Source organism: Hydra vulgaris, chromosome 09 (assembly GCF_038396675.1).
Source record: "Hydra vulgaris chromosome 09, alternate assembly HydraT2T_AEP".
NCBI lineage: Eukaryota > Metazoa > Cnidaria > Hydrozoa > Anthoathecata > Hydridae > Hydra > Hydra vulgaris.
The window spans coordinates 46,210,001-46,236,096 of record NC_088928.1 but is presented as its reverse complement, the minus strand read 5'-3'; the positions used below and the strand labels follow the sequence as shown (position 1 = coordinate 46,236,096).

General features: G+C 28.6%; 1 protein-coding gene across 2 annotated transcripts in view; it reads right to left on the bottom strand.

Annotated features, from left to right (window-relative positions):
* Positions 1 to 26,096, bottom strand: part of LOC136084825 (uncharacterized) — a 154,678-nt gene that overhangs the window by 67,228 nt on the left and 61,354 nt on the right. Inside the window, exons 1-2 of one of the 2 annotated variants that reach the window (XM_065805872.1) lie at positions 7,777 to 7,910; positions 5,943 to 7,471 (exon numbers count right to left, since the gene is read on the bottom strand). In XM_065805872.1, the coding sequence (XP_065661944.1) occupies positions 5,943 to 7,386 (1,444 nt within the window). In that variant the 5' untranslated portion in view covers positions 7,387 to 7,471; positions 7,777 to 7,910. Of the gene's footprint in view, positions 1 to 5,942; positions 7,472 to 7,776; positions 7,911 to 18,667; positions 19,254 to 26,096 lie in introns of those variants that run through there. The other variant, XM_065805871.1, reaches the window with a different exon arrangement.

Below are 26,096 nucleotides of genomic sequence, written 5' to 3'. Positions count from 1 at the left end.
ATCAGAGACAAGGCATTAATCAAGGAGTGAAGGTAAATGATTAGGGCTGTCAGGAAAACAAGTCACAAAATTAACTATGTGAGTAAGATAGAGAAATGCAGAAGTTATAGGCTTTAGTGCTAGCAGGGTCAGTAGCATTAGAGCCAAGCCGTCAATGTGATGAGCATTGAAGTGACATATAACAACAATATTGGCAGAGTGTTAAAGATAGAGAGAGCATGGTCAATTTGATCCGAAATTACATCTAAAGGTGTGCAGACCACAAATATCAGCAAGATATATTAAAACATTTAGGTAGTGGGGATAGTTTTTTATGTTTAATATTTTGGGTTACTTTTGGGATGTTTGAAGTTTAAAGAGAACTTGACTCATTCATAGATAGAGCTGGGCCTCCCAAGCAATGAGCTATGCAACCTTTTTAGTCCTGTTACTTAACCCTAAGTCATAAAATTGGGCTCCTTATATAGCCTCAACAATCGGCACCAAAAGCATTAATAGGGACTCCATCCATGCGCATTATGTCACTGTTAATACTCTTATATTTTGCAGCTGTTGATGGAATCAGCCTCTCTGAGAGCTATTATAGAGTTCAGCAAATCTTACTACCAGCCTGCCTCAGAATCATGATACTGAGTTTAAAAACTTTAACTTTATTTGAAAAGAAAACAATGTAATACAGATTTACATCTACGCCAGCCTAATAAATAAAGAAAGGGTTTAAGGCTGGTTAGCAGAACTTATCTGCCTACCCTTAAAGTCTTTGCCTAGGAGGCCTTCTTCAAGACATAGCTGGATGCTGTTAACATCTGCGCAAGATGAGTATTTTTATTGTGACACCATCTCAAGCTTTTACTCAACCAAGAGCCCCAAGGCAGGGGATTTTTAAGTTGGAGTTTGTTTTTCCTAACCTTTGCCTTAAAAAAGCACACTCTACAAGGCAGTACTGGGTTACATAACACCAGTAGCAGGGTGATCATGATGATCCTAAACCTGACCTGACTTCTGGTAATTTAAGAAGCTACTTCCTGCAAACATCACTTGAAAATATTGGGTATGATATTTTGGAAATACATTAGAAAAACATAACACCCAACAAAATAATAGAGATAAGGGTGAGTGTAGGTTTTATAGTTGGAGTATTTAGTTACTTAATGAACTCACACTGTATCAAAACAGAATTAAACATTTAAACAGAACATTTAAACAGAAAACATCATACATAAAGTAACTTACAAGTGAGTAAACATCACGCCAGACAAACATCACGTTCAGACAGAACACAAATATACATATAAAGTAGATTATAGGTGAGCTAAAACTGTCACTAAGGCACCTCCAACTATATAAAAGGCACACAAAATAAATAAATATATATGTGTATACTACTATAAGCATGACCGATTTTAAATAGCACTGATGACAGGAGTAAGACTCCATCAGGCCTTTACTTTGCTTATAAAGTGAAACCCACAAGGCAGCAGGACATGGAACAGGTTACACTGGGTTACATGTTACCAGTAGCAGGGTGATCATGAAGACCATACACCTGACTTGACAATAGATAAAATCTTCTTTATAATAACATTATAATAACAAATACAATTTGAAAAAATTTCTGGAATAAATCAATACTCAACAAAATATCATGAAAAATGATTTTATTAAAGTGCATTCAATATTTTTGAAAAACACATTAAAAAGAATTAAGAAAAATTATTTTAAAAAGTACCTGAAATGGCTTATAAAACATTTACTTGTTACATAAAATATGGCTTATAAAATGTTGTGATGCAAAATTTTAAACTTGTAATATAAAATATGGCTTATAAAGCATTTACTTGTGATACTTATATGATGTGATTACTTAGTGCGGTAGTGGTGTAGTGGTAAGAGCGCTCGCTTTGTAAGCGAGAGGTTCGGAGTTCGACTACCACCACGTCCCTGGAAGTACAGTGCTCAACTTAGTTTCTCCGCGCAGCGGCCTTGCTCGGCAAGGTTCGTGTTTCGGAGTTAAAGGGGTGATAGAGTGTTGCACCACGAATAACAACTAAAAAAAAAAAAAATAATAATAAATAAAACAAAAAAATGAGTAGCCTCCTCGACTGTAGTGGCCCCCCTCGGGCCTTGGGGAGGTGAATAATCTAAAAAAAAAAAAAAAAAAAAAAATTTTAAAAAGTTGAAACTTGAAAAAAAATTTGTTGTGTGACATTTAAAGAACATTTAATTTAGAATTTGTAACTCAAAAAGTGCAGTTTGGAAGAAAGTTTGAAGTTTGAAATAAAAAGTTGTCAGATTTTGTTAAAAGCTTATTTTAACAATATTAAAATATTCAAAACTATTATTGTATTAAACAATGTTAATTTCATTATATCCAAAAAACCTTTTAATTCAAAATTAACTTAAAATTTTTTTTTTGAAGCTCTGCGAGCTCACCACTCGGCCATGATGGCATAAATTAAAGAAAGGGAGTTTAAAAATATGTAAAAACAAATTTAAACTTTTTAATTGATTTTTTTTTAAACTACTTAATTTTAATTTATTAAAAAATATTGAAGTTATTAAAAACATATTTTTGCAATAGTTACTAGAAGCGAGTATGATTTATTTTTAACAACTTTATTTAACTTTATTTTGCAAAAAATTGCAAAATATTAATGATGCATGACTGTTTACATACACTGAGCATTAAAGTTACATAATCAAATGTTTCTGGGATATTGGAGGATGGTTTGTACGATATTGGAGGATGGTTTGGAGGATATTGGAGGATGGTTTATATAATATCTAATAGTAATAGTTAGTACTAAAAAAATATTGAAAAATATCTGTCACTGAAGGATAAAAACTAAAGACTAAATTTAAGTTAAATGGTTTTAAAAAGTCAGAGGGAAAAAAAGAATGGTTATTCAAATAATATATTTCAAAATGATACTCAATAAAATTAGTTCAAAACAATAATAGCGTAAGAAAGTTGATAATTATAAAAAGCAAAATAGCGTTTTAAAACACATATCAAATTTATGTGAAAATGACAGCGTAAAAAAACGTTTTAATATGTAATGTTTTTTTTAACTAGATATTTTCTCTAAGGAACATGTTTTCATCATGCAATGCTGACAACGATTTTTTGGTATTTTGACACACTCTGTCCCACAGTGCATTGGTGTTCAAAGGAAGAAACTAGATGAAATGATGCAACTTTGCTAAATAATAAGCCTTGTAAGACAGTCTAAAGAGCAAGAAATGATAACTGAATTAAGCAGCAACCATGATAAAATTTGATAGAAAAGAGAAAGAGAAGCAACTTTAAAACAATGAAACAGAAGCTGAGGTTTGAAACAGAGGCTGAGGTTTGGCAGCTAGAGTAGGTTGAACTACATTTATAATTCATTTTTGAATGAATTTTAAATGTAAAATGGAATTAAAAGTAAGAAAATGGCAAACTGGATAAATAGAAGCAACTAACAATAGACAACGAGACAGATCTTAACTTTGCAATAAACTAAAAATTTAGTTTTACATATACTATGGTTTTACATAGTTATAGTTTTACATAACTAATTACATATACTTAGTAAATGAATTAAAAATTTAGTTTTACATATACTATGGATGTATATAAGTATAACCATATTTTCTATTTATTTATATGCTGGCATACAATGTCCTTACATTTTTATACAAACTTTAGTAGGGAAGAGTTGCTAAAATTGGAACACCCAAAGAATAAATATATTTTAAGCGAACATGGTTTAACTATGAAAACACTAATGACTTAAATAATACAAACAGACTACCATACTATACTTTTAACTATAATTTGTCTTAATTGGTTACAATTTTATTGGAAATCAATTTGGTTTTTGTCAAGCTACCATTTTGTTTCAATCAAGGCAACTGGATTCCTAAATTAAAATACTTTGATTCCGTTATTAGAGAAGTTCTCTTCTTTTATAAAAATTCTTAATAAAAGCAGCAGAAACCAACTTAAAATTATTTTCATCTTTAGAGTGACAATTTAAGCAATTCATTCAAAACTTATAATAGGATTAAAAATGCCCAGGCATAATTAAACTCCACAAATAACAAATTGTACAAAAGCTTTAACTATTATAACATTCTTTTATTCTATTAATTAAAAATCACTAAATAAAGTATTATTTTTAAAAAAACTTTAAATTTTTTTATATCACTGCAATATTGTGCTTGCGGCAGTTTACATGATAAGTTGATGTTATTACTTGCACTTTAAAATCCATTGCAATAAACACAAAAAACCATTTAATCCACTTAAGTATAGTTTATCATGAGCAATCAATATTGTGTGAACATTAAATATAATCAACTTAAGAAGAGCTTTAAATTAATAGTGGACATTTAATTTGGGATAGCTTTCAAAATCCCTCAGAACATAGAAAATAAGATGTTTTATATTTTGCAAAAAATATCATTATTCTTTTAAATGCCATAAAACATTTTTTTCCAAAATAAGTGCAAGTGTTCTAATAAAGACGCTGTTCGAATTTTGGCAACTTTTCCATATTTATATGTTTTAGTATTTACCCAGAGAGATGATGATGCTAATCAGATGGATGTATGGTGTAACTTTTACAAGATAAGAAAAGAAGCCAAGAAGAAGAAGATTTTTACAAGATAAAAAGAAGGATTTTACTAGATAAGAAAAGAAGATATTAAACAGAGAATAAAAAAAGTGTATTAAATGAGGTTTGTCAAAGAAGATTAAGGTGGTTTAGGTATGTTGAGCAATAAGGATACAGGAGATTTAAGTATTAGCATGTAGAGAGGTAGTGACTTCAGGAGAAAAAGGTAGAAAAAGAAGTAAGAAAACTTACTTAAGAGAAAGTTACTTAACTCTTGACACAAAGCCATTGCTTTTAAATTAGCTAAGAACAAGTAGTGAATGTGATTTTTTATCAGTGATAGAGTCTGGAATTATAGTGGCTGGTGAATTTTTACCTAAACTCAGTTATTTATTTATAATATTTATTGCAACATTGTGGATATTCCTATATTAGTAAATTGAAATGCTCATACTGAGTTCTCTATTTTATGTCTTTTTAGATTATCATATACTACTCACTTCTCATGGAAACTATATATACATTTTATTACAAATGTTGCCACTCTTTATCATACCCATTAGTTTCTATTCCTGATTTAATTCTCTACATCTATGAACTATTTTTGATTAACAGAAGTAGATGATAACAGAGATAAGTAATTATTAACAAAGGTACTACCTCTGTTAATCTCTTAATGTTGTCATATTTAGGGTGGTTCTTCTAATGACGCCCTCTTTTTTTTTATACAAGGGCCACAAAAAAATTGTAAATGTTTTGGACCTACTCTAAATGCTATGCTTAAGCCTCTGTTTATATTGTAAGTTTGCATTTCTTGTAAGTTGTGATTTGTAAGATATGAGTTTTCATCACTTTTCATTTTAATGCTATTCACTTCCAAAGGCTGACAGAGCCATTTAGGTAGAGGAGGCTATTCTTTTAACTTTTACTTTTAAAATGTGGTTATAACCCTCTCTTGACAAAAAGGTCATCACGTAAGAAAAAAAAATTTGAGTGCAGTGTTACCAGGAAAATATATTGTAAATCAGATTTGATGATGATCCCTTAATCTTGTAGAATATTTTGAAAACAATTTCAAAAGATTTTATGATTATTAGAAAAAAATACATGCAAAAATAATGAGTCATCTATAATGTAGTACAAAACTAAAATAGTATGACTAGATATTTTATATAGTATAAAAGTTGAGACTAAATAACATGGTAGTTTAAAAAAAAAATCTTGTCAATGTAAACTAAGGTACTAAAAGATAAACAAAATTAAAAAATAATGTGAATGAATTTTAATTATTGAATCTACATGTCCTTCATTACTTTCACAAAAAAATTAAATTAAGATTACCTAATTCACTTGATTGACCAGTCCAATTGTTTAGAGTTTGGAATGCATCACAGTAAATACTAGCTTTATGTCCACATCTTGGCAGGATTTTTTTCAATTTTTTTTTGCAAGTAAAAACTAATTTTCCATTTTCAAATTGCTGTTTTAGAAAACAAGATACTGTGACAGAATGATTACAGGGGGGGTTATATGTTACTTCACTTTTGCATGGTTTAACTAAAGTTGGATTTTTCTTGTATTGATGATACACAACACATAGCACAGATAATAAATGGCAACATATTGGATACACATAAGTACTATGCGCTAACTGTTCACAATCTGGGTAAAACCTCTTACCTTCTGCTATTTCAATTTTTTCCCAACAATATATCTTACAGTCATGAAGACAAGGAAGTTGGACACTCACTTTTTCCCAACATTTGTAAAATTTAAGAGCATAACAAATAGGTACAGAAATTCTAACATTCTTATACAACTCATGACAAGTTAAATTTATAGCATGAGTTTCACAAAGTGGTGGATTAATAATAACAGAGCAGAGCTTATTATGATCATCTTTGTTTTTAAAGTGACATAAAAGGTCACAAGAATGTTCACAAGATAATAATTCTGAACACTTTTCTTTGCAAAAATTTAAGTTTAATTGTTGTACTGATTTAGCATAGTAAACCATTTTTTCTCTGTGAACTGGACAGCAAATTGGCAATTCGTTTCCAAGTCTTGGGCCATAATAATGAAGATCTTCTACTTTTTCTAAAACAGCACTTGGATTTGTGTCTGGTTCACAGGATTGTCTAAGTTTTGTTAAAATATCAGTCCAGTGACAAGTAGATGCATCAGGTTTCTCTTCAAAATAGTTTATATTACCAATAATGTACATTCCAAGTCTTGCTCGGCTTAAAAGAACAATCATACGATTTAATTTTTTAACAAAACCCGTGGAGGATTTCGCATCAATAACAAGAGAAATAATAACAATATCAGCTTCATCGCCTTGAAATCTATCAACAGTAGACAAAACTATAGAGTTTTCTCTATCTTTATTGTTCAAAAGGTCTAAGCTTATTAAACTTAAACGCATTAACATCAGTTGGCCTTTATATGGTGTAAGTATGGCAATAGAAGATTTAGGAACACCACAATTGACTAAATACTTTGTTAAACCAATAACCATTTCTGCCTCAGTACTATTAATTCGAGATAGTCCGACCTTTGACTTTGTTTGGGTGCCTTCATGAGTCCAAAAAAAGATGTTTGGAAGTACTCCTGGAACTTCACGACTCTTTCCGCTGCAGATTTCTAGTTTATCAAAAGTTTTACATTCTTTAGAAGTACCAGAAAAATTACCTCCAATTTTTCTTGAATTACAGATATCATGATCTTCAATATCAGTTATATATTTGTAAAACTTTCTTGTTAAGTCACATATACTTTTCCGCATACGTCGCTGAGTAGAGAGAACACTGAAGGGTACAAGTCAACTTTTTGGAGCACATATCAAACGTTCAAACATTGAAAAATTAATTCTGAAAAAAAATTAATCAAACTACTACAAAAGCCTACTTTTATTGTAACGTGAATCCATAAATAGATATAAAATTTATTATTGCCTTTTAACAATTTTTACTTAAAATTTTATAAGCTACTATTTACAAATTTTAAGCAAATGTTTTCTTCTTTACTCTAAAAGTCATGGGTAGTTAAACACAACTTTGAAAATTTGTTTATGTAGCATCAGATTCTTTCAGTATTTAACTTGTTTCAAAATCTAGTTTACCTAATAAAAAAAATGTAACAAAAAATAAACATAACAATTGTAAAAAATACTTACTTGTTTCTATGTTTAAACATGTAGTTTGACTTAACAGAGGGTTTCAACTGTAAATGATCCCCAATCATTTCTAGCTTGCATGTTGTTTCAGATAAACATGAAAATACTAGTGGTTCTAGTACCTCAGAAGCTTCTTCAATAAGAATGGCAAATGGCTTTGTGTTACGTATAGCTTCAAGACGTGTAATGCAACCAACAATTGTACCTCCAATAACTGATTTTTTTTCATAGACTCTTGTGTTGGCTTTATTCTTTTCCTCATAAAGCTTTTTGCGGAGAGTTTCAATTTCAGCATTTCGAATATCATTTAATTGAGAAAGTAATAAATTAAAGTTTTTTTCTAACAACTTACATTGACACCATCTTTCTTCCAAACTCATTTCCCATCTCCAATTCTCAGGTAGTAGCATGGATTTTAGCTCATCTAAATTAACAAACTCATTTGAATTTGTTTGAACAATATCTTCTTCAATTTCACCATCCTCAACTTCTTCAAAATTATACACTTCACGCATATGCTGGTAATTAGCTGGCTCATCATTCAAATCTTCTATATCAATTGCATTTTGATCGAAGGTTTTAATTGCATTTGTATTTTTATTACATCCATTATTATCTGTAAAAAAGTCCTTTTTATCTGATGTTTGATTGGATTTTTTGTCAAGTGTTAAGCTAGTTTGTTTATTCATATTAGTGATTGCATTCTTGCTTTTTTCAAATTTGTTAGTGAGAATATTTTGGGTAAACTTTATGTCATCTATACCAACTTTTGAAGCATTGTTTTTTGTTATCATACATAAAGATTCATTTTTAACAAGTTGATTATTTTCTGAGCTTAATTTATCGCATTTATTTTTACTATTGTCATCGTTGCAAGAAAGAGTATTTTTGTAATCACAGTATGGTTCCTTACATGACAACTTATATTTTTGACAACTATTTCTTGGACAAGGTGTATAACTATGACGATAACTGTGTGGATCACTATGCGATAGCGCAAACATTGTACAATTTTTTATTGAACATATTTTGTTTTTATGGCACTCACAATAGGAACTATTAGGTAATGCTAAATTTAGGCAAGTTTTTTTATGTTCAATAAAAACACATAACAGATGTTTTGTGCAAGTATTTCGAGGAGGAATGTCATTACTAATCTTTGCTATTAAACTTTCCTTTAAACAAACAAAACAAGCATGGTTATTACAATAATTTTGAGGATATGGTAATTTTGTCAATCGACAACCATATTTTTTACAGGCATGCTCTTTACACATCAAATGATTGTCAAGATGAGCTGACGTGCAAGATTCTTCACTGCATTTGTGAAAATTACAAAAGGAATCTTTTTTACTGCAAGCAATGTTGTTACATTGATGGTTGTTAAAGGAACATTGGGGAAGTGGTTCAAATCCTTCAATCCATTTTAAAATTATTTCAAAATTGTTTTCTATCTCATTATAGTGATTTATACCTTTCCACAAACTTTGAATATCAGAATAGTTAAAAAATATATTATATTTGTGCAAATCTTTATTAAACATATCATCCCAAATGGTTAATAAATCATAAAAACCAACTTTGTTTATTTCATTTAAAAAGTAGTTTAATTTCTTAGAGTTATAAATTAAACGACCCAGAAAACATGCTGCTTTATATGATGCAATTTTCTTTGCTTCTATTTCATTTTTATCTTGTGGATTAGATTGAACAAAAGCTTCATAAATAAATATTGGAGACAATTCATTCCGCATTTTTCTGTAATCTTCTTTTTATTTTAGAAGTAACTGGAGATTGTCTGTTGTCTGTTTAACCTTATAATCTGAAGATCGAATGCTCTTTTCTGAGTATCTATATAAATTAGGCTCATTAGAGTTACCTATGCGTATCAAGTCAACATTACGCTCTGCTTTTATCAAATCAGTAAGAAACTTATCTATTGCATGATTTTTATAAGAAAGAACCAATATTGGAGGCACTCCAAAAGTTAGATCAGAATAACATAACTTTTGAATGATTATCAATGCTTGAACAACTGCAACACCTAAGTAAGACTTACCAGTGCCAGGAGGCCCTTGAGTAAGATGAACTGGTTCAATTAATGCTTCAGCAAAACTTTGTAATTGTTTGTTGTCTAAAGTAGTACTTGAAATTAGATGAGTTAGCTGTTCTCTAAGCTTAGATGCTTTTTTTTCATCTCCCCGTATGCAAACAATGGGATGTACTTGACTTTGATCAATTATTAAATCAATTATCATTTCCAAGTTAGTTTTATAAGATGGAAGTGGTATTTTTTCATCAATCAAACTGTTTAACTTTTGAGAACATATTTCAAAGTTTGTTATATCTTTATTGTTTCCAATATTCAACAATGCACCTAAAAATATATGTTTAAATATACAAATAGTTTGGGATACATATATACATACATACACGCATTCAGGATAAAGAAAGTGAAAAAGTTTTTAAAATGTTGCTACAGTAAACAACACCTCAAATTTCATTGAAAAAAAAACAGTCTTAGTTGTGCTTTCATATAGTAGTCATAAATATAAATCTGTAGGGTATAAATAGTATAAATAAATATATATACCTGTGTGTTAATTAGGATATAAATTTTATAGCCTATATTTTGAATTTGGAAATTGGGAAACTCCCTAATTATATACCATAGAAAATGATCCAGTAAGCAAACAGTATAAAGGTTGGTTAACACACACACAGATATATATATATATATATATATATATATATATATATATATATATATATATATATATATATGTCAATACTTTTTAAACACTAACTATTGAAAACACTTGTGACTGTATCAACCTCAGTAGTAACCAACTAGTCACCAGCTAGTGACTACAGCTATATAAGATACATTCACCTTAAATTCCAGTATACTTTTAAATGTAATGTTTTAAAAAAATTTCCAAAATCTCATGCTCAATGTTATAAAGTACTGCTCACAGAAGTAATATCTTTTGATCACTGCAGGTCAGATTTTGTTCAGGATAATCACAATTACCAAGCTACTAAGAATATATAACCCAGTACTACCTGCACCATCTCCTGCTGCCTTGTATAATTCACTTTTCTAGTGAATTATGCAAAGCAGTTATACAAGTGAACTATACTCCCCTGCCTTAATATTTTTCATTGAAAAAAGGCTAGAAATGGTGTCTATAAAAATACTTATTTTGGGCAGATGTTAACTGCATCTAGATATTATCTTGTAGAATGCTACCGAGAAAAAATGTTTAGGAGAAAACAGAATAATTCTGTTGACCAGCTTTGTGCCCTTTTTTATCTAGACTGGCATGGAGGTAAACCTGTGTTACATTATTTCCTGTTTAGGATAACGAATGCTGGAACTTCTTGACTCTACTCATAAATTTTTGTTTGTGCTTCCTTGATAATGGCTAAAAAACTCTTCTTGTTATCTCCTAATATGGGTACAGCTCAAAAACTCAGTTAATTTTACTGTAGCTGGCTGGTAGTACGGCTTCCTGAATACTATAGTAGCTCTAAGAGTAGCTAATTTCATCAAAAGCTAAAAATATCAGAATAGAGTGCCATGTTGTACATATTTGTTGTCCCTATTAGTGCATTAGGTGTGCATGGTCAACGCCACATAAGTATCATCAAAGGTATTGTGACAAAGTCTTGAACTACATGTTTATATACCAACTATACATTTAAGTCATGTATCAAACAAAAATTTTAATTTACAAGCTGTCAAATCCTTAAAAAAACTAATGATGACCAAAACTCACATACAAAAGACTCAGATTCTGTCAGTACATAAAAACTAGAACCACAGCAATGTATACTGTGACCTGGAGTAACGCGAGTACATTTCAGCTATTTGTACATGCAGAGCAATATGTTCAACAAATTCATAGTTCAAATCCCTGCAACCTAAACTACACAAGACCAACTGCTGAGGATCATTTATCAGAAATGATTTGGGGGCGTATGTGTGCTGCAAGATAAAGTGGTCTATGCTTTCTCAAAAAGGGAATGAAGATAAATGCTAACAGATAGAAAAAAATATTAGAAAATCATCTAATGCCATTTATCAACATCTATCACACAAAAACCTTTATGCAAGATGATGTACCCTACCATTCTGTCAAAATGGTCATGGCATGGTTGCAGGGCAATAATATAAAAACATTTCTATGGCCTCTGAATTCCTCAGATTTAAATCCTATTAAAAATTTATAGGACATAGCGAAAACCAGAGTTGGCCTTGCAAGAGCAACAACAGTTGATGCAATTAACGATGCAATTATGTATGTCTGGTTGCAAGAGATAACTCCAGTATTGTCCAAAAATTTGTGCAATTCAATGCCCAAGAGCATTGAATTGCACAAAACATCACTGAAGTTTTGAAATTAAAAAGTTCCCCATCAAAATATTAACAATTATTATCTTAATTGACATTGTGATTAGTGTGTACATAGCTATTCAACCATTAAAAATATAGAACTAATTAAAATTACTAAACTTTTGCTCACTACTTTAGCAAACTTTGTGACTCGTTTTCCAGGCAACTCTAATCACTTACCTCCAATCCTTGGTTTGTCTCTGAACCTAGCTTATGTCTAGTTTCTCTTTGTTCTCCTTAAGGTGGTTAAGACTATGCAACAATCTCTATAAATTGCATACTTCTTCTTTTGACTCACGCTATCATTGCACTAACTACCACTACCCTAAAGCTGGCTGAGATTCTTTTCATAATTTTGTTTGTGACGGTTAATGAGCTAATGCCTTTCGTTTCTCCACTGATAAATGTGTCACTTATATACTCTGCTCCTCCTAATTCCAGTTAAACAGATTAAACCGTTGTTGAACATCCAAATTACTCCGGCTTCTATTGCTAAAGTCATTTCTCAATAAAACTTTTTATGGCTTGTGTTCCAGACAACATTCATGTCATAGTCTTACAAAAGTGTTCACAAGAACACTCTTCATTTCTCTTTAAACTATTTAACAAGTGCTTGACTGAATCTTGTTTTCCTACCTGTGGGAAAATGGTATCTGTGATTCCAATTTTCAAAATCTCATAAGAACACTCTGATCCCACCACCATGTCCAATCAGTCTCAACAAACAATACAGATTTTGATCTTCTTGTTCTATAACTGGTTTGCTAACTGATATAACTAAAAGATTCTATCATGAATTAGATGGAAGCAGCATTGTTTGGGCAATTACTCTTAATATATCAAAGCTTTCTCTAAAGTTTGGGATACTGGCCTTTTCCACAAGCCTGCTTCATAAGATGTATCTAGGAAAAATTTTGAAAATATTCAATCATTTCGTTTTAACTGCAGTATTAAAATCATCATTCACGGCTGAAAATCTTCATTTCCAGTAACATCTGAGGTACCTTAAAGTACTATCCTTGGTCCTGTATTGTTTCTTATTTACATTAATGATCTTCCTCATAATTTTACATCTAAAGTGGATCTATTTGCTGACAACATTATGCTCCTGACTTGATAAAAAGCCTTCTCTTTTTAATCGCTTAAAGCAGGCAGTCAATCTTGAATCCGATTTCTTTTCTGCAACAGCTTTGGGCTTGCAGTGGCTTGTGAATTTTAAATCTAACAAAACTCAGTTATTTACTGTAAACAACTATTGCAATATTGTCAATTTTCCTATTTTGTCATTTCTAGCTCCTTATTTTTGCTTGACTTTATTCAGCAAATTCACATTCTTTTACTGTGTCAGCCATATCTAATTTTTTTCCTGAACTTCAATGTTTTGGAACTTTCTGCTATCTTAAAAAACTACAAAATAAAATTTTTGCAACTTTTACAACTTTTCAAGTCTACTGTCAACCATTTTCTTGCTATTTAACTCTATTTTTTGTTTTCAAGTAACTTCCACGTTAATAATGGTCCCTTGCAGTCCTGTTGGGAGTGAATTAGTTTAAAAAATAAAATAAATAAAAATAGGGCTAACTAGACAAAATAATTTTTTTTTACTTTTGTCCAATATGTTCATAAAAACACACACAAAAAGCAAGTTTAATTATAATATATCCATTTTACACTGGTTCTCATATTTGGTAACTGTAAGTGATTTGTTCAGTTTGCAAAAAATAAAAAAAATAAAAGTTATTTATTCCTTTTTAATTTTGAAAAATTGGATTAATCATTGTATGATTCTGGATGTTGATGTTTAATTTGTTAAAATGTAAATAACAATAATAAAAAAAGAAAAAGATAAATTTATTGAATTAGATACATAAGTTTTTTCCGAATTGTTATTTTGTAGTTTTTTTTTTATTAAAAAAAAATAAATAAAATAGTTAAGATATTTAAAAAGTAGAAGTAACAATATATTGGTAAAAAACAAGAAGAAATAAAATATTTTAGAAAGTGCATTTTAAAAATGCAACTCATAACACTCATAAGGTTATACTTTACGCAAGTTTATAACTTTCAACTTTTTTGCATATCTTGAAACATCATAGAAATTATTATTTGCTCAATAAAAGTTTTTTAACAATAAAACTTAAAATGTTCTACCAAAGACAAAAATCATAAAGAGAGCTGCAAATTTGTCTTTTATGTTTACAAAAATGTAAAAAAGAACTTAAACTTTAAAAGTAAAAAATCTTGTGGAAAATTATTATTGAATATTATTAATGGAATCTAAATTAAAATCTAAATCTAAATCAAGTCAATTTTCAAGATTTTATTACATAAGCTGTTTAGCTTTTGGTTCAACTCATGTTGAACCACATACTAAAAATACTTTTAGGTGTAAATGTTTGAATTACAAAATTGAAAAAATAAAACTTTACAAATAGTAAAATAATAATATTTATGAATGACAATCATGATAATTAAATATATGATATATTTATAAATAGTTCATGGTAGTATTTTGAAATTCAATTAATAGTAGTAACTAATTTTTCTATCTATTTTAATTTTTCTATTAATTTTAATTTTCCTGTTAATTTTAATTTTTCTATTAATTTTAATATTTCTATTAATTTTAATTTTTCTATTAATTTAAATTTTTCAATTAATTTTAATTTTTTCATTACTTCAGATTGAGATTGATAAATTGACAATAGATTTTTAGCAAACTACTGTCACAAAATATTGTTTTAAAACTTAATAAAAGCTACAAAAAAACAAACAAGATATGTGGTAGTGGTGTAGTGGTAGAGTGCTTGCCTTATAAACAAAAAGTTCTGAGTTTGATCCCCAACATGCCCCTGGTAGTACCGCAATGAACTTGTTTCTCTGCGCAGCAGCCTTGTTCATCAAGGCATGTGTTTCGGAGTTATAAATTTGAGAGAGGGTTGTAACCACTTTTTTTTGGAATTGTTTTTTCCTATAGGATTAATACTTTCTATACATTGCATAATTAATCTGCATAATTCCATAATAAGTATACATATATGCATTGGAATTAATAAAGACCTGCATAGTATTAAATACTCGGTTTATATTAAACTTTTAACACAACATTAATAATTGTTATATAATATAATAGTCTATAGAATTTAATTTAGTTTCTCCTAGATACCACCTGAGTTCTGCAATTTAAAATAAGTTCTTGTACTTTATAAATTGAATATTTAAGAATTTTGTGAAATTATAAGCAATAGACACATTTCTTATAAAGCGAGTTAAGAAGTATAAGGAAGTATAAGGAGCATATACATAAAAGGTTCTTTCATTAAAATAAAATTACATTTCAAGCTTTTTTGAAAATTGGATGCAAAAATAACTTGTCTTTAAATCTAAAAATTAATAAATGTAATTTTATATATATATATATAAATATATATATATATATATATATATATATATATATATATATATATATATATATATAAATATATATATATATATATATATATATATATATATATATATATATATATATATATATATATATATATATATATATATATATATATATATGTATATACACACTCCTAACTGGTTGTCAGAAAGTTTTTCCGTATTTTTTTGACACAAAAAAAAATCATTTGCGAGTCAGGCTTTAAGATAGTCAATGTAGTAGCACTCCATTGCGAGTCAGGCTATTTGTCAGTCAATGTAGCAGCACTCCGTTGTGAGTCAGGCTATAAGATAGTCGATGTAGCAATACTCAGTGCATGATCTACATTAACAAAAAATAAATAAAAAAATAAAAATATTTTATTAAAAAAAATAAAAATAAAAACATTGTTTATATTATTAAAAACATTCAGAATGTTTTTAAAAATATTCTGGTCAATTAAATTTGCGTTTTTGCAGTTTTTTTAAAAAACTATTAATTTGTAATTAAATTAATGGTTTTAACTTTCTTACAACATATATATAAATGTTTTAAGATCTATACATATATATATATATATATATATATATATATATATATATATATATATATATATATATATATATATATATATATATATATATATATATTTATATATAAAAATATATATATATATATATATATATTATATTTCAATGTTTTGCTCTATTTATTTTAATGTTCTTTAAATTGTTTGTGTTTTCTGTTTATAGGTGAAAGCTATTTGACTAAAAAATTAGTATTTTATAAAATAAATTTAACTTATTGCCAAAAACGGGTAAAGTAAAAGATTTTATTCCAAGGAAAGTTTCAGCAGTAAAAACACCGTTTAAAAAGTAGCGCTACAGTCAGAGTGAGATTGCTGAAAAATATCACATTTTTGCAGCTTCAGCTAATAGAATTGAGAAGGAATTGGATTTTGGTCAGTAATTCTGTGAAGAAAGAACAAAAAACTGGAAGCATAGCGACATTAAATCAAAGTTTACTGCTTGCATTAAGCAGACCCTGATTAAACTCTGGAAATCTAATTGTAGAGTAACAAGTCTTGATCTCAGTTGTCAGATATCAGAGTAAGGCATGCTATTTGTACCCAGAACTGTTAGACATTAGCTGTGCAATGCTGGATTGACTGCTAGAATTCCTCTGAAGAAAGTTAAACTAACACCAGTCATGATGAAAAAGAGGATGATCCGGGAAAATCAGTACAAAGAATGGATTTCTAACAACTGGACAAGATATTATCTGTTTCTATCTTATTTAAATAATAATGAGTATCATTTACTTTTCATCAGAAGTGTATACTTGCAGTATAGTGTCCATGTATGCATTGAATTTTGGATGTCTTGCCGTTATGCTAAGTTACATGTGTGTACATTACGGTACTTTATTTACAAGTTACATGTGTGTACATTACGGTACTGTAATTGCATAATACATGATTTGCTATACTGTAAATCCAGTTCCTGAGAAATATATTACTTAAACTGTTTTGTGATAACAGGTGGCTTCAGTGATGAGTAAAAAATAGATACCATTCAGGAGTCCTCACTGTTTGTTAGGCAACAAAACAACAAAGCTCTGCTTCTGGAATATGTTTCTGCAACCATAAAGCGTCCCACTTCTGTTATGGTTTGGGAAACTATCTTTTCTTAAGGTCCAGACCATCTGCACATTGTTGATTATGCGCTAGGACCTATACATTGAAATCCTGCAGTCCAAGGGGCTATCCGATATGGCTGTGTGGTCCCCTAACAACAATGGAATTTTCATGCAAGACAAAGCTCCTTGCCATAGAGGCAAAAGGGTCACCAAGTTCCTGAAACAGGCAAACGTCCCTTTGCTTAGCTGGACAGGAAACTAACCTGACAAGGAATGCAGCCATATGGGATAGCTGTTTAGACTGCAGAATTTTACATTGTATTGGTCCTAGCGCATGATCCACAATGTGCAGATTGCCTGGACCTTGAGCGGAGATAGCCTCCCAAACCATAACAGAAAGTAGGACGCTTTAGGGTTGCAGAAACACAATCCTATTGAGAACTTTTGGTGTCTTATCAAACATAAGGTCAATGCAACAAAACCCAACATTAAGCATTGCCTGATTAAAGGCATACTCCAAGTATTGAATCACAATCAAGACACCCACAACATGTGCCTGCATCTGGTGCAAGGAATGCCTAAAAGAGTGACTCAAGTAATTAGTAGCAAAAGTAAATATACTAAGATCTATTAGCTGATGATAGTGCATGACCAAATACAGTTTAGATACATAACACTATGTGCTGAACATAGTTTCATATGTGTAGATTGTTTTCATATGTGTGTATTTTAATTAAAGTTTAAAAAAATTTAATTGAAATAAAATAAACTCTAAAATCATACAATTTTCATCACATAAGCAATGTGATATTGCTCTTTATAGATATTCTGGCTAAAGAAACACATGCTGAATGTTAAATTTAGGGTTTTTTTATGATTTTTGCAAGTGTTTCTAATGATTTGGTCAGGTCTTTAATTGTGCAAAAATTATGCAATGTGAAAAGTCAACACAAAATGTGTTAACCAAAGGTATAATTTAAAATTTTACTTCATCAACTTTTGGAAACCAAGTCTACATTTTATTTTGAAATATGTATATAAAAATTGTTAAGATCAAGATTATTACTAATCCAACAAAGCCGCTTATTTTTATTTTACTCTTTTATATATATGTGCTATTTATATCGTTTATATATATGAAAAAACTTTTGTCATGCTCAACTCCAAAACAAGAACCATGATAAACAAAGTTATTGCACAGAGAAAAGCATTAGCATCGTACTACCAGGAGTGTGACGAGGTACATACCTCTTGCTTATAAAGCAAATGCCTCACCATTTCACCACTAATGAATTACCCATTTACTAATATTCATCTATTATATTTTAAAAACTAAATTAAAATAACTTACAAAAAAATACAAAAACACAAACCAAAATTTAAAGTATAACATAATCTCAAAACCAAGTAAAAAAAAATTGAAATACCTTTTTGAAATGGTAGAGTTGATACTTTTTGAATATCAAGAGCTTTTAAAACAGGAATATGTTCAGGTGCAAATGTAATGCAGTCAATCACTGCTAAATAATCATCTTTTTTAATATTATCCATAAGTTTTGAATCACTTATGGTAGATATAGAAACACAAAGACACTTCTGTTCTCTTCTTTTAAACTCATCTCTTGGATCACCATGACTAACAATTTCACCCCAAATTATAATATCATCATAATTAAGACTAGCTCCTTGGGCAGATAGCTTAACTAAGCCAACAAGATTAGCAGAACTCAAACGTCGTGTTGATCGCCAATAAATTTGGTTTGGTGGTTTTCTGCTTTCAACTGCATTCATATAAATACGCCCTTCATAATCTACTTTTGTAACCTGACAATCATAAATGTTTGTTGATGCACGTGGTCCAGCTGGTCCCATAAGTTCTGCTTTAGCATTTTGAGCACATTTGCTACAGAGACCCTTAGTATGGCGAGAGTTTGTACATTGCAGTACAACAGGAAAAGAACAAGAGTTTAAACAATGAAGTTCATATTTTTCCTCACTACTAGGGAGCAGAACCTAATGCAAATAAAGAAAACTTATGTTTTAATCACGCTGTTTAAAATTGATTGAAAAACTTGTTTCCTATAAAGTAATATATATATGTATACATATATATACATATATATATATATATATATATATATATATATATATATATATATATATATATATATATATATATATATATACAAACACATATATGTGTATATATATATGTGTGTGTGTGTATACATACATATATATATACATATATATATATATATATGTATATATATGTATACATATATATATATATATACATATATGTATACATATATATATTATATATTATATATATATATATATATATATATATATATATATAAACACATATATGTGCATATATATATATGTATACATATATATATATATACACATATATATATATTATATATTATATATATATTATATATTATATATATATATTATATATCATATATATATATATATATATATATATATATATATATATATATATATATATATATATATACAAACACATATATGTGTATATATATATGTGTGTGTGTGTATACATACATATATATATACATATATATATATATATATGTATATATATGTATACATATATATATATATATACATATATGTATACATATATATATTATATATTATATATATATATATATATAAACACATATATGTGCATATATATATATGTATACATATATATATATATACACATATATATATATATTATATATTATATATATATTATATATTATATATATATATTATATATCATATATATATATATATATATATATATATATATATATATATATATATATATATATATATATATATTATATATTATATATTATATATATATATTATATATTATATATATATATATATATATATATATATATATATATATATATATATATATATATATATATATATATATATATATATATATATATATTAGTGTGTAGTGTGTCCCAGCTGCCCCTTATATTCTAAAAAAGATCTGTTCATTTTATAAAATTTTTTATTGGTTTTCACAAGCAACTTGATTAAATTTTTTCAAAATTTTATTGGATTTAGGGAGAGCACAAGACCCTTGAACACTTACCGGGTCCCTAATATTATATATAAAAAAGTTTTTTAAAAGTAAGTCATATTGGGTCTCAAAAGAAGTAAAATTTTATAAAAATTTTAAAAATAATAATCATTTTATTAAAAACCTAATATTTTAGAGTTTATTGCAGAAAAAAAAAACTTTATAACTAAATATCAGAGAACGTTATTTTTTTAAATAATTTCCGCAAAAATCTTGAATAATAATTTTTTTATAAAATGATTATTGTTAAAATTTTTATATAGTTTTGCTTCTTTTGAGACCCAACATGACTTAATTTTGAAAAACTTTTCAAAAAGTGTTCAAGGGTCTTGCGCTCCCCCTAAATCCAATTAAATTTAAAAAAATTTAACCAAGTTGCTTGTGAGAACCAATAGAAAGTTTTAAGAGCATGAACAGATCTTAAAGGGTTTCTCAAACATGATCCGGGAGGTAAAAAACCATTCTGTTATCCCGGGATTTCAATGTAATTTTCCGGGAATCCTGGTAATTTTTTTAAACATTTTAAACATTTGTAAAGATAATAAAAATATTATTACTCAAAATTTGAGCATTAATTACTTCTTTTACCCTTTTTAACGAGTTTCTATAAAAATTAGGAAGATATATCATAAAGGGCAATTAATACACTAATGTTTTGCAGTTTTGGTTTGTGTAGATAAAATAGATAAGATAGATAAAATATTAATACTGAATTTGATTTATAAATAGACTTGATTTACTTAAATTTTATATGTTTTAACTTACAGCATGTAAAGCCTAAAATAACAAACCAAATCAATTTATTAATCAAATTCAATATTAATATTTTATCTATCTTAAACACAAAGCAAAACTACAAAATATTGGTGACTAATCTAATAATTAATCTCAATTGCAAGAAATTACAATGAACAAAAGGGAGTCCCTGATATGTTAAATATAAAATAACCACGGACAAGCTACAAATACTTTTTGTGCAAAAAAGTTATTTATATTTATATTTTGTGCAAAAAAGTTATTTATAAGTTACACATAAAAATTGGTAGTTAGTAACTAAAGTATTTAGTTATGTTAAGAAAGTAGTTAGTTTGTAAAATGTGAAATAAGTGATAAACAAAGTAAGTGAAGTTTAAAATATGTTTAGTAATTACAACTAATTTAAAATAGTTTATGTAAATCTACTATCAACACACTATTTTGGGATTTAATTGTAGGTAATATAGTTTTATATTTATATTTTAGTATATTTTAATCTATTTAATTAATAGGATAATAAATATACTGCATCATGTCAAATGGATCTAAGACATGGCAAAATTTTACAAAAGAGAAAAACACAGAATCTGCCACTTGATATATAACACATGGGCTGAAAAGTCCCGAGCCTAACAAAGAAAGCACGGTTTTTTGTGTTCAAAATTAGCTTTATTCATCAACGTAATCTCCATCAAGAGCAATGCAATCATTCCAGCATTGCTCTAACATTTCAATACCACTTTTGTAGAACAATTTATCTTTTGCTTCAAAATAGGCCTCAGTTTCAGCGATAACCTCTTCATTCGTGCGAAATTTCTTACTGCTGAGCATTTTTTTCAGGTCTGCAAACAGCCAGTCGTCGCTGGGAGCCAAATCTGGTGAATACGGTGGATGTGGGAGCAATTCGAAGTTCAATTCATGTAGTTTTGCCATTGTTTTGATTGACTTGTAACACGGTGCATTGTCTTGATAAAACAAAATTTTTTTCTTTGCCATATGCAGTCGTTTTTTTGCAATTTCGGCCTTCAAACGCTCCAATAATGCTGTATAATATTCACTGTTGATGGTATTTCCTTTTTCAAGATAATCGATGAATATTACACCACGCACATCTCAAAATACCAAAGCCATAACCTTTCTACCCAATTGTTGTGCTTTTGGGCGCTTTGGACAAGGTTCACCAGTTGCTGTCCACTCAGATGACGATCGTTTTGATTTCGAAGTAAAGTGATGGATCCATGTTTCATCCATTGTCACATATCGACGCAAAAATTTCGGTTTGTTACCTTTGAACATGGCCAAACACTGCTCAGAATCATCAACATCTTGTTTTTGGTCAACAGTGAGCAAACGCGACACCCACTTTGAACAGAGCTTTCTTATAGTCAAATGCTCAGGCAATATAAAGCCAACACATTCTTTTGATATATTTATGATGTCAGCTAACTCACGCAACTTCACTTTTTGATCATTCAAAACGATTATGTGGATTTTTTTTGATATTTTCTGGTGTTACCGCCTCATTTGGACGTCCACTGCGTTCTGCATCATCGGTGTCTCTATGACCACGTTTGAAGTCAGCAAACCAACGTTTTATTGTTGTTTTTGATGGAGCGAAGCCACCATAACACTTTTCAAGCCATTGCTTCGCTTGAACGGTATTTTTTCCCATCAAAAAGCAGTGTAAAATCAAAACACAAAATTATTTTTTATCCATTGTTCTGAAAATAAAAAAAGTAAAGTTACTATTAGCAAAATAACTCACAAACTAATGAATGGAATATAATGAAACTTTAACAGCTGTCTTTTGAAGGTTAGTATTAACCGAAAAAAAGGTGACTGCAATAAAACTAGCGCTATTTATGTGTTAGGCCCGGGACTTTTCAGCCCATTTGTTACATAAAACAACAATGTGTCAAGGATTTTCAACAAGTGGTCTTCTTTGTCATTTAAAAAATCTTTACAAGGAAGTCGAAATTGAAGTAACAAAAAAAGGCCTCGCAAAGACACGAATTTTGAAGTTAAAAATGCTCAATCTAAAATTATGTCATTTATAAAAAAAGGAATCTGTAGAAGATATTGTTTCAAAATTGGCGACTGTTGATGATGGCTTTCCTATTTATGCTATTGCAAAAAGGTGGCTTTTTTATCAATGCTATTGCAAAATCAAAATTTATAAGAAAGTCTTTATCTGATAAAAGAATGATATTGCCAAAAAACATGTAATGCATTTGGTAAAATGTCAATACCATCTAGCAAAACAAGAAGTTGTTAAGGAAATGACTGTGTAAATTCAAGGTGGCTCAAGATTCTCTATTTCGATGGACGAATACACATCTTTAAAACATTGTCGCTATTTGTATTTAAATGTGCATTCATTAACTAGGCTTTGCAACTCAAATAGTTGAATTTAATTTATCTACAAAGAAGCATAAAATTTCTAGTATAACTGAGGGTGCATCAGATATAAAAAAATACGAAAGAATAAACGGGAAAGAACATCAACTTTGTTATGCACATGGGCTAAATTTAGCAGTTTGTGATGTTCTCTACAAAAAAGAGTGATTTCAAGTTCATCGGGTGAATATAAAGCATCATCAGTGAGTGTAATGCATAAGACAGTCAGAATTCTGATGAAAATAATAGTGAAGATGACGAGTCTGAAGAAATCGATTTTACAACTTCAGTGGATTTACAGTCAAGCCAAAACAATGAAGAGAATTGTATGAATGTTTCGTAAATCACCAATCAAAAATGAAATTATACAAAAATAAGTAAAAATTACATACAATAAAGAACTCAAGTTAATACTGAATGTAAAGACAAGGTGGAATAGTCTTCTTGTAATGTTGGAGCGATTTATTGCATTAAAAACATGTATATTAAAAGCATTGATAGATTTTAAACACTACAATATTAATAATACACTGTTATCTGCACCAAAATATTATCTGCCCTAGTTTTCAAGTAAAGTTTGGTACTAACATTTTAATACTAACATATTAGACCTCATTTTAACAGATAATAGCAACAAAGTTTATATTCTGGAGCATTTTCCACTGTTAGATGGCATTGATCATGGTCATTATATTTTGAAATTTAGATTTGGATGTGAAAGTAGGTCTAATTTATTAATATCACAACAAACAATAAAGAATAAAAAAATTTTTATGGAAAAAGGGAAACTATAAAGCGTTAGATTTGTATTTTATTAACATAAACTGGGTACAAGAATTTGAAGGGCTTTGGTGTTAATGAATGTTACGAAAAATGGCTTAGAAAATATGAAACAGGGTGTGAAAAATATATTCCAACACTGAATTTAGATATAAATTCTTTTCAACACAAATACAAGTCACAGTGGATGACAAGTGAACTTAAAAGTATGTGTAAAGAAAAACAAAAAAGTTGGTTTAGAAACAGAAATTCAGGTTTTAAAAGTCTTTTAGAAGTCAATAAATATTAAAAATTAAATAAAAATATAAAAAAAACTTGTCAAAAAAAGTATTCGCAATTTTGAAAGAAACTTGGCACTTATTTCAAAAAATAATCCTAAAAGTGTCTATGCACATATAAATAACAAATCAAGATTAAAAAACTCTACCAATGCAATAAGGCTACATAATCGCATTTTAACTACTGATAATCAAGAGATAGTAAACACTCTTAATGAATTTTTTGCATCTGTTTTTACAAAAGATGATTTATCAGAAGAAGTTTTAGGCAACAATCTTTTAAAGAAATATCCTGATCCATATTTTAGTATTTCTATTATTCAGAAACATTTAAGTAATTTAAACATGTACAAATCAATTGATCCAGATAATGTTCAACCAAAAATTTTAAGGGAATGATCAGAATCTTTGTTGAGTTGTTTAGCATTAATATTTCATAAATCTTTTAGTACAGGAACTATTTCAAAGTTATGGTCATGTGCAAACGTTGTTCCATTATTAAAAAAGGGCAATAAACTAGATCCAACAAACTATAGACCGGTTTCATTAACATCAATTGTTGGTAAAATTATGGATCAAATTATAAGAGATTGTATGATGGTGTTTCTCATTGAAAACAATTTAATTTCTAAAGAGCAACATGGTTTTGTTAATAACAAAAGTTGTATAACAAACCTGTTGGAAACATTAGATTTAATCACGCAAAAGTATGAAGAGGACATTTCAGCTGATGTTTTGTTTTTGGATTTCAAAAAAGCATGATTCAGTCTCTCACAGGAAATTATTGAAAAAATTATTTAGAATGCAATTTGGGTCATCTTTGTTAAATTGATGTAAATCATTTTTGTCAGGTCAAACTCAGAGGGTGCTGATAGGAGAATATATTTTTCAAGTTAGAAGATATATATATTTCAAGTTAGAAGATGGTTAGTAATGGAGTACCACAAGGTTCTGTACTCATACCTCTTTTATTTAAAATCTTCATTAATGACTTATGTAGAGGGATTATTAAAGTCACTAAATTATATGCAGATGATACCAAAGTTATTTCAATCAATCATTGTTATGATAATAATATATTATTACAAGAGGACATTAACATGTTAGTACAATGGTCTGAAGATTGGTTAACTAAATTTAATGAAAACAAATGTAAAGTCATGTATATTGGTAAAAAGAATCCTAGATATGAATATAAATTGAACAACTCTGCTTTAACAGAAACAACAATAGAAAAAAATCTTGGGATTTTCATTTAAAATAATCCAGAGTGGAAATATCATATTAATTCAGCTATAGGCAAAGCAAACAAAAAATTAGACACGATAAAAACTCTTTTAAATATATAGATGAATTTTCATTAAAGTTACAAATTGTTTGTATGTCCTCATTTGAAATATGGAGCAACAGTTTGGAGTCCATTTTGGAAGAAGGACATTGATAATCTTGAACTCATGCAACATAGGTCTACTAGAATTAATTCTTTAAAGGGGAAATTGTATGAAGAAAGATTAAAGATAC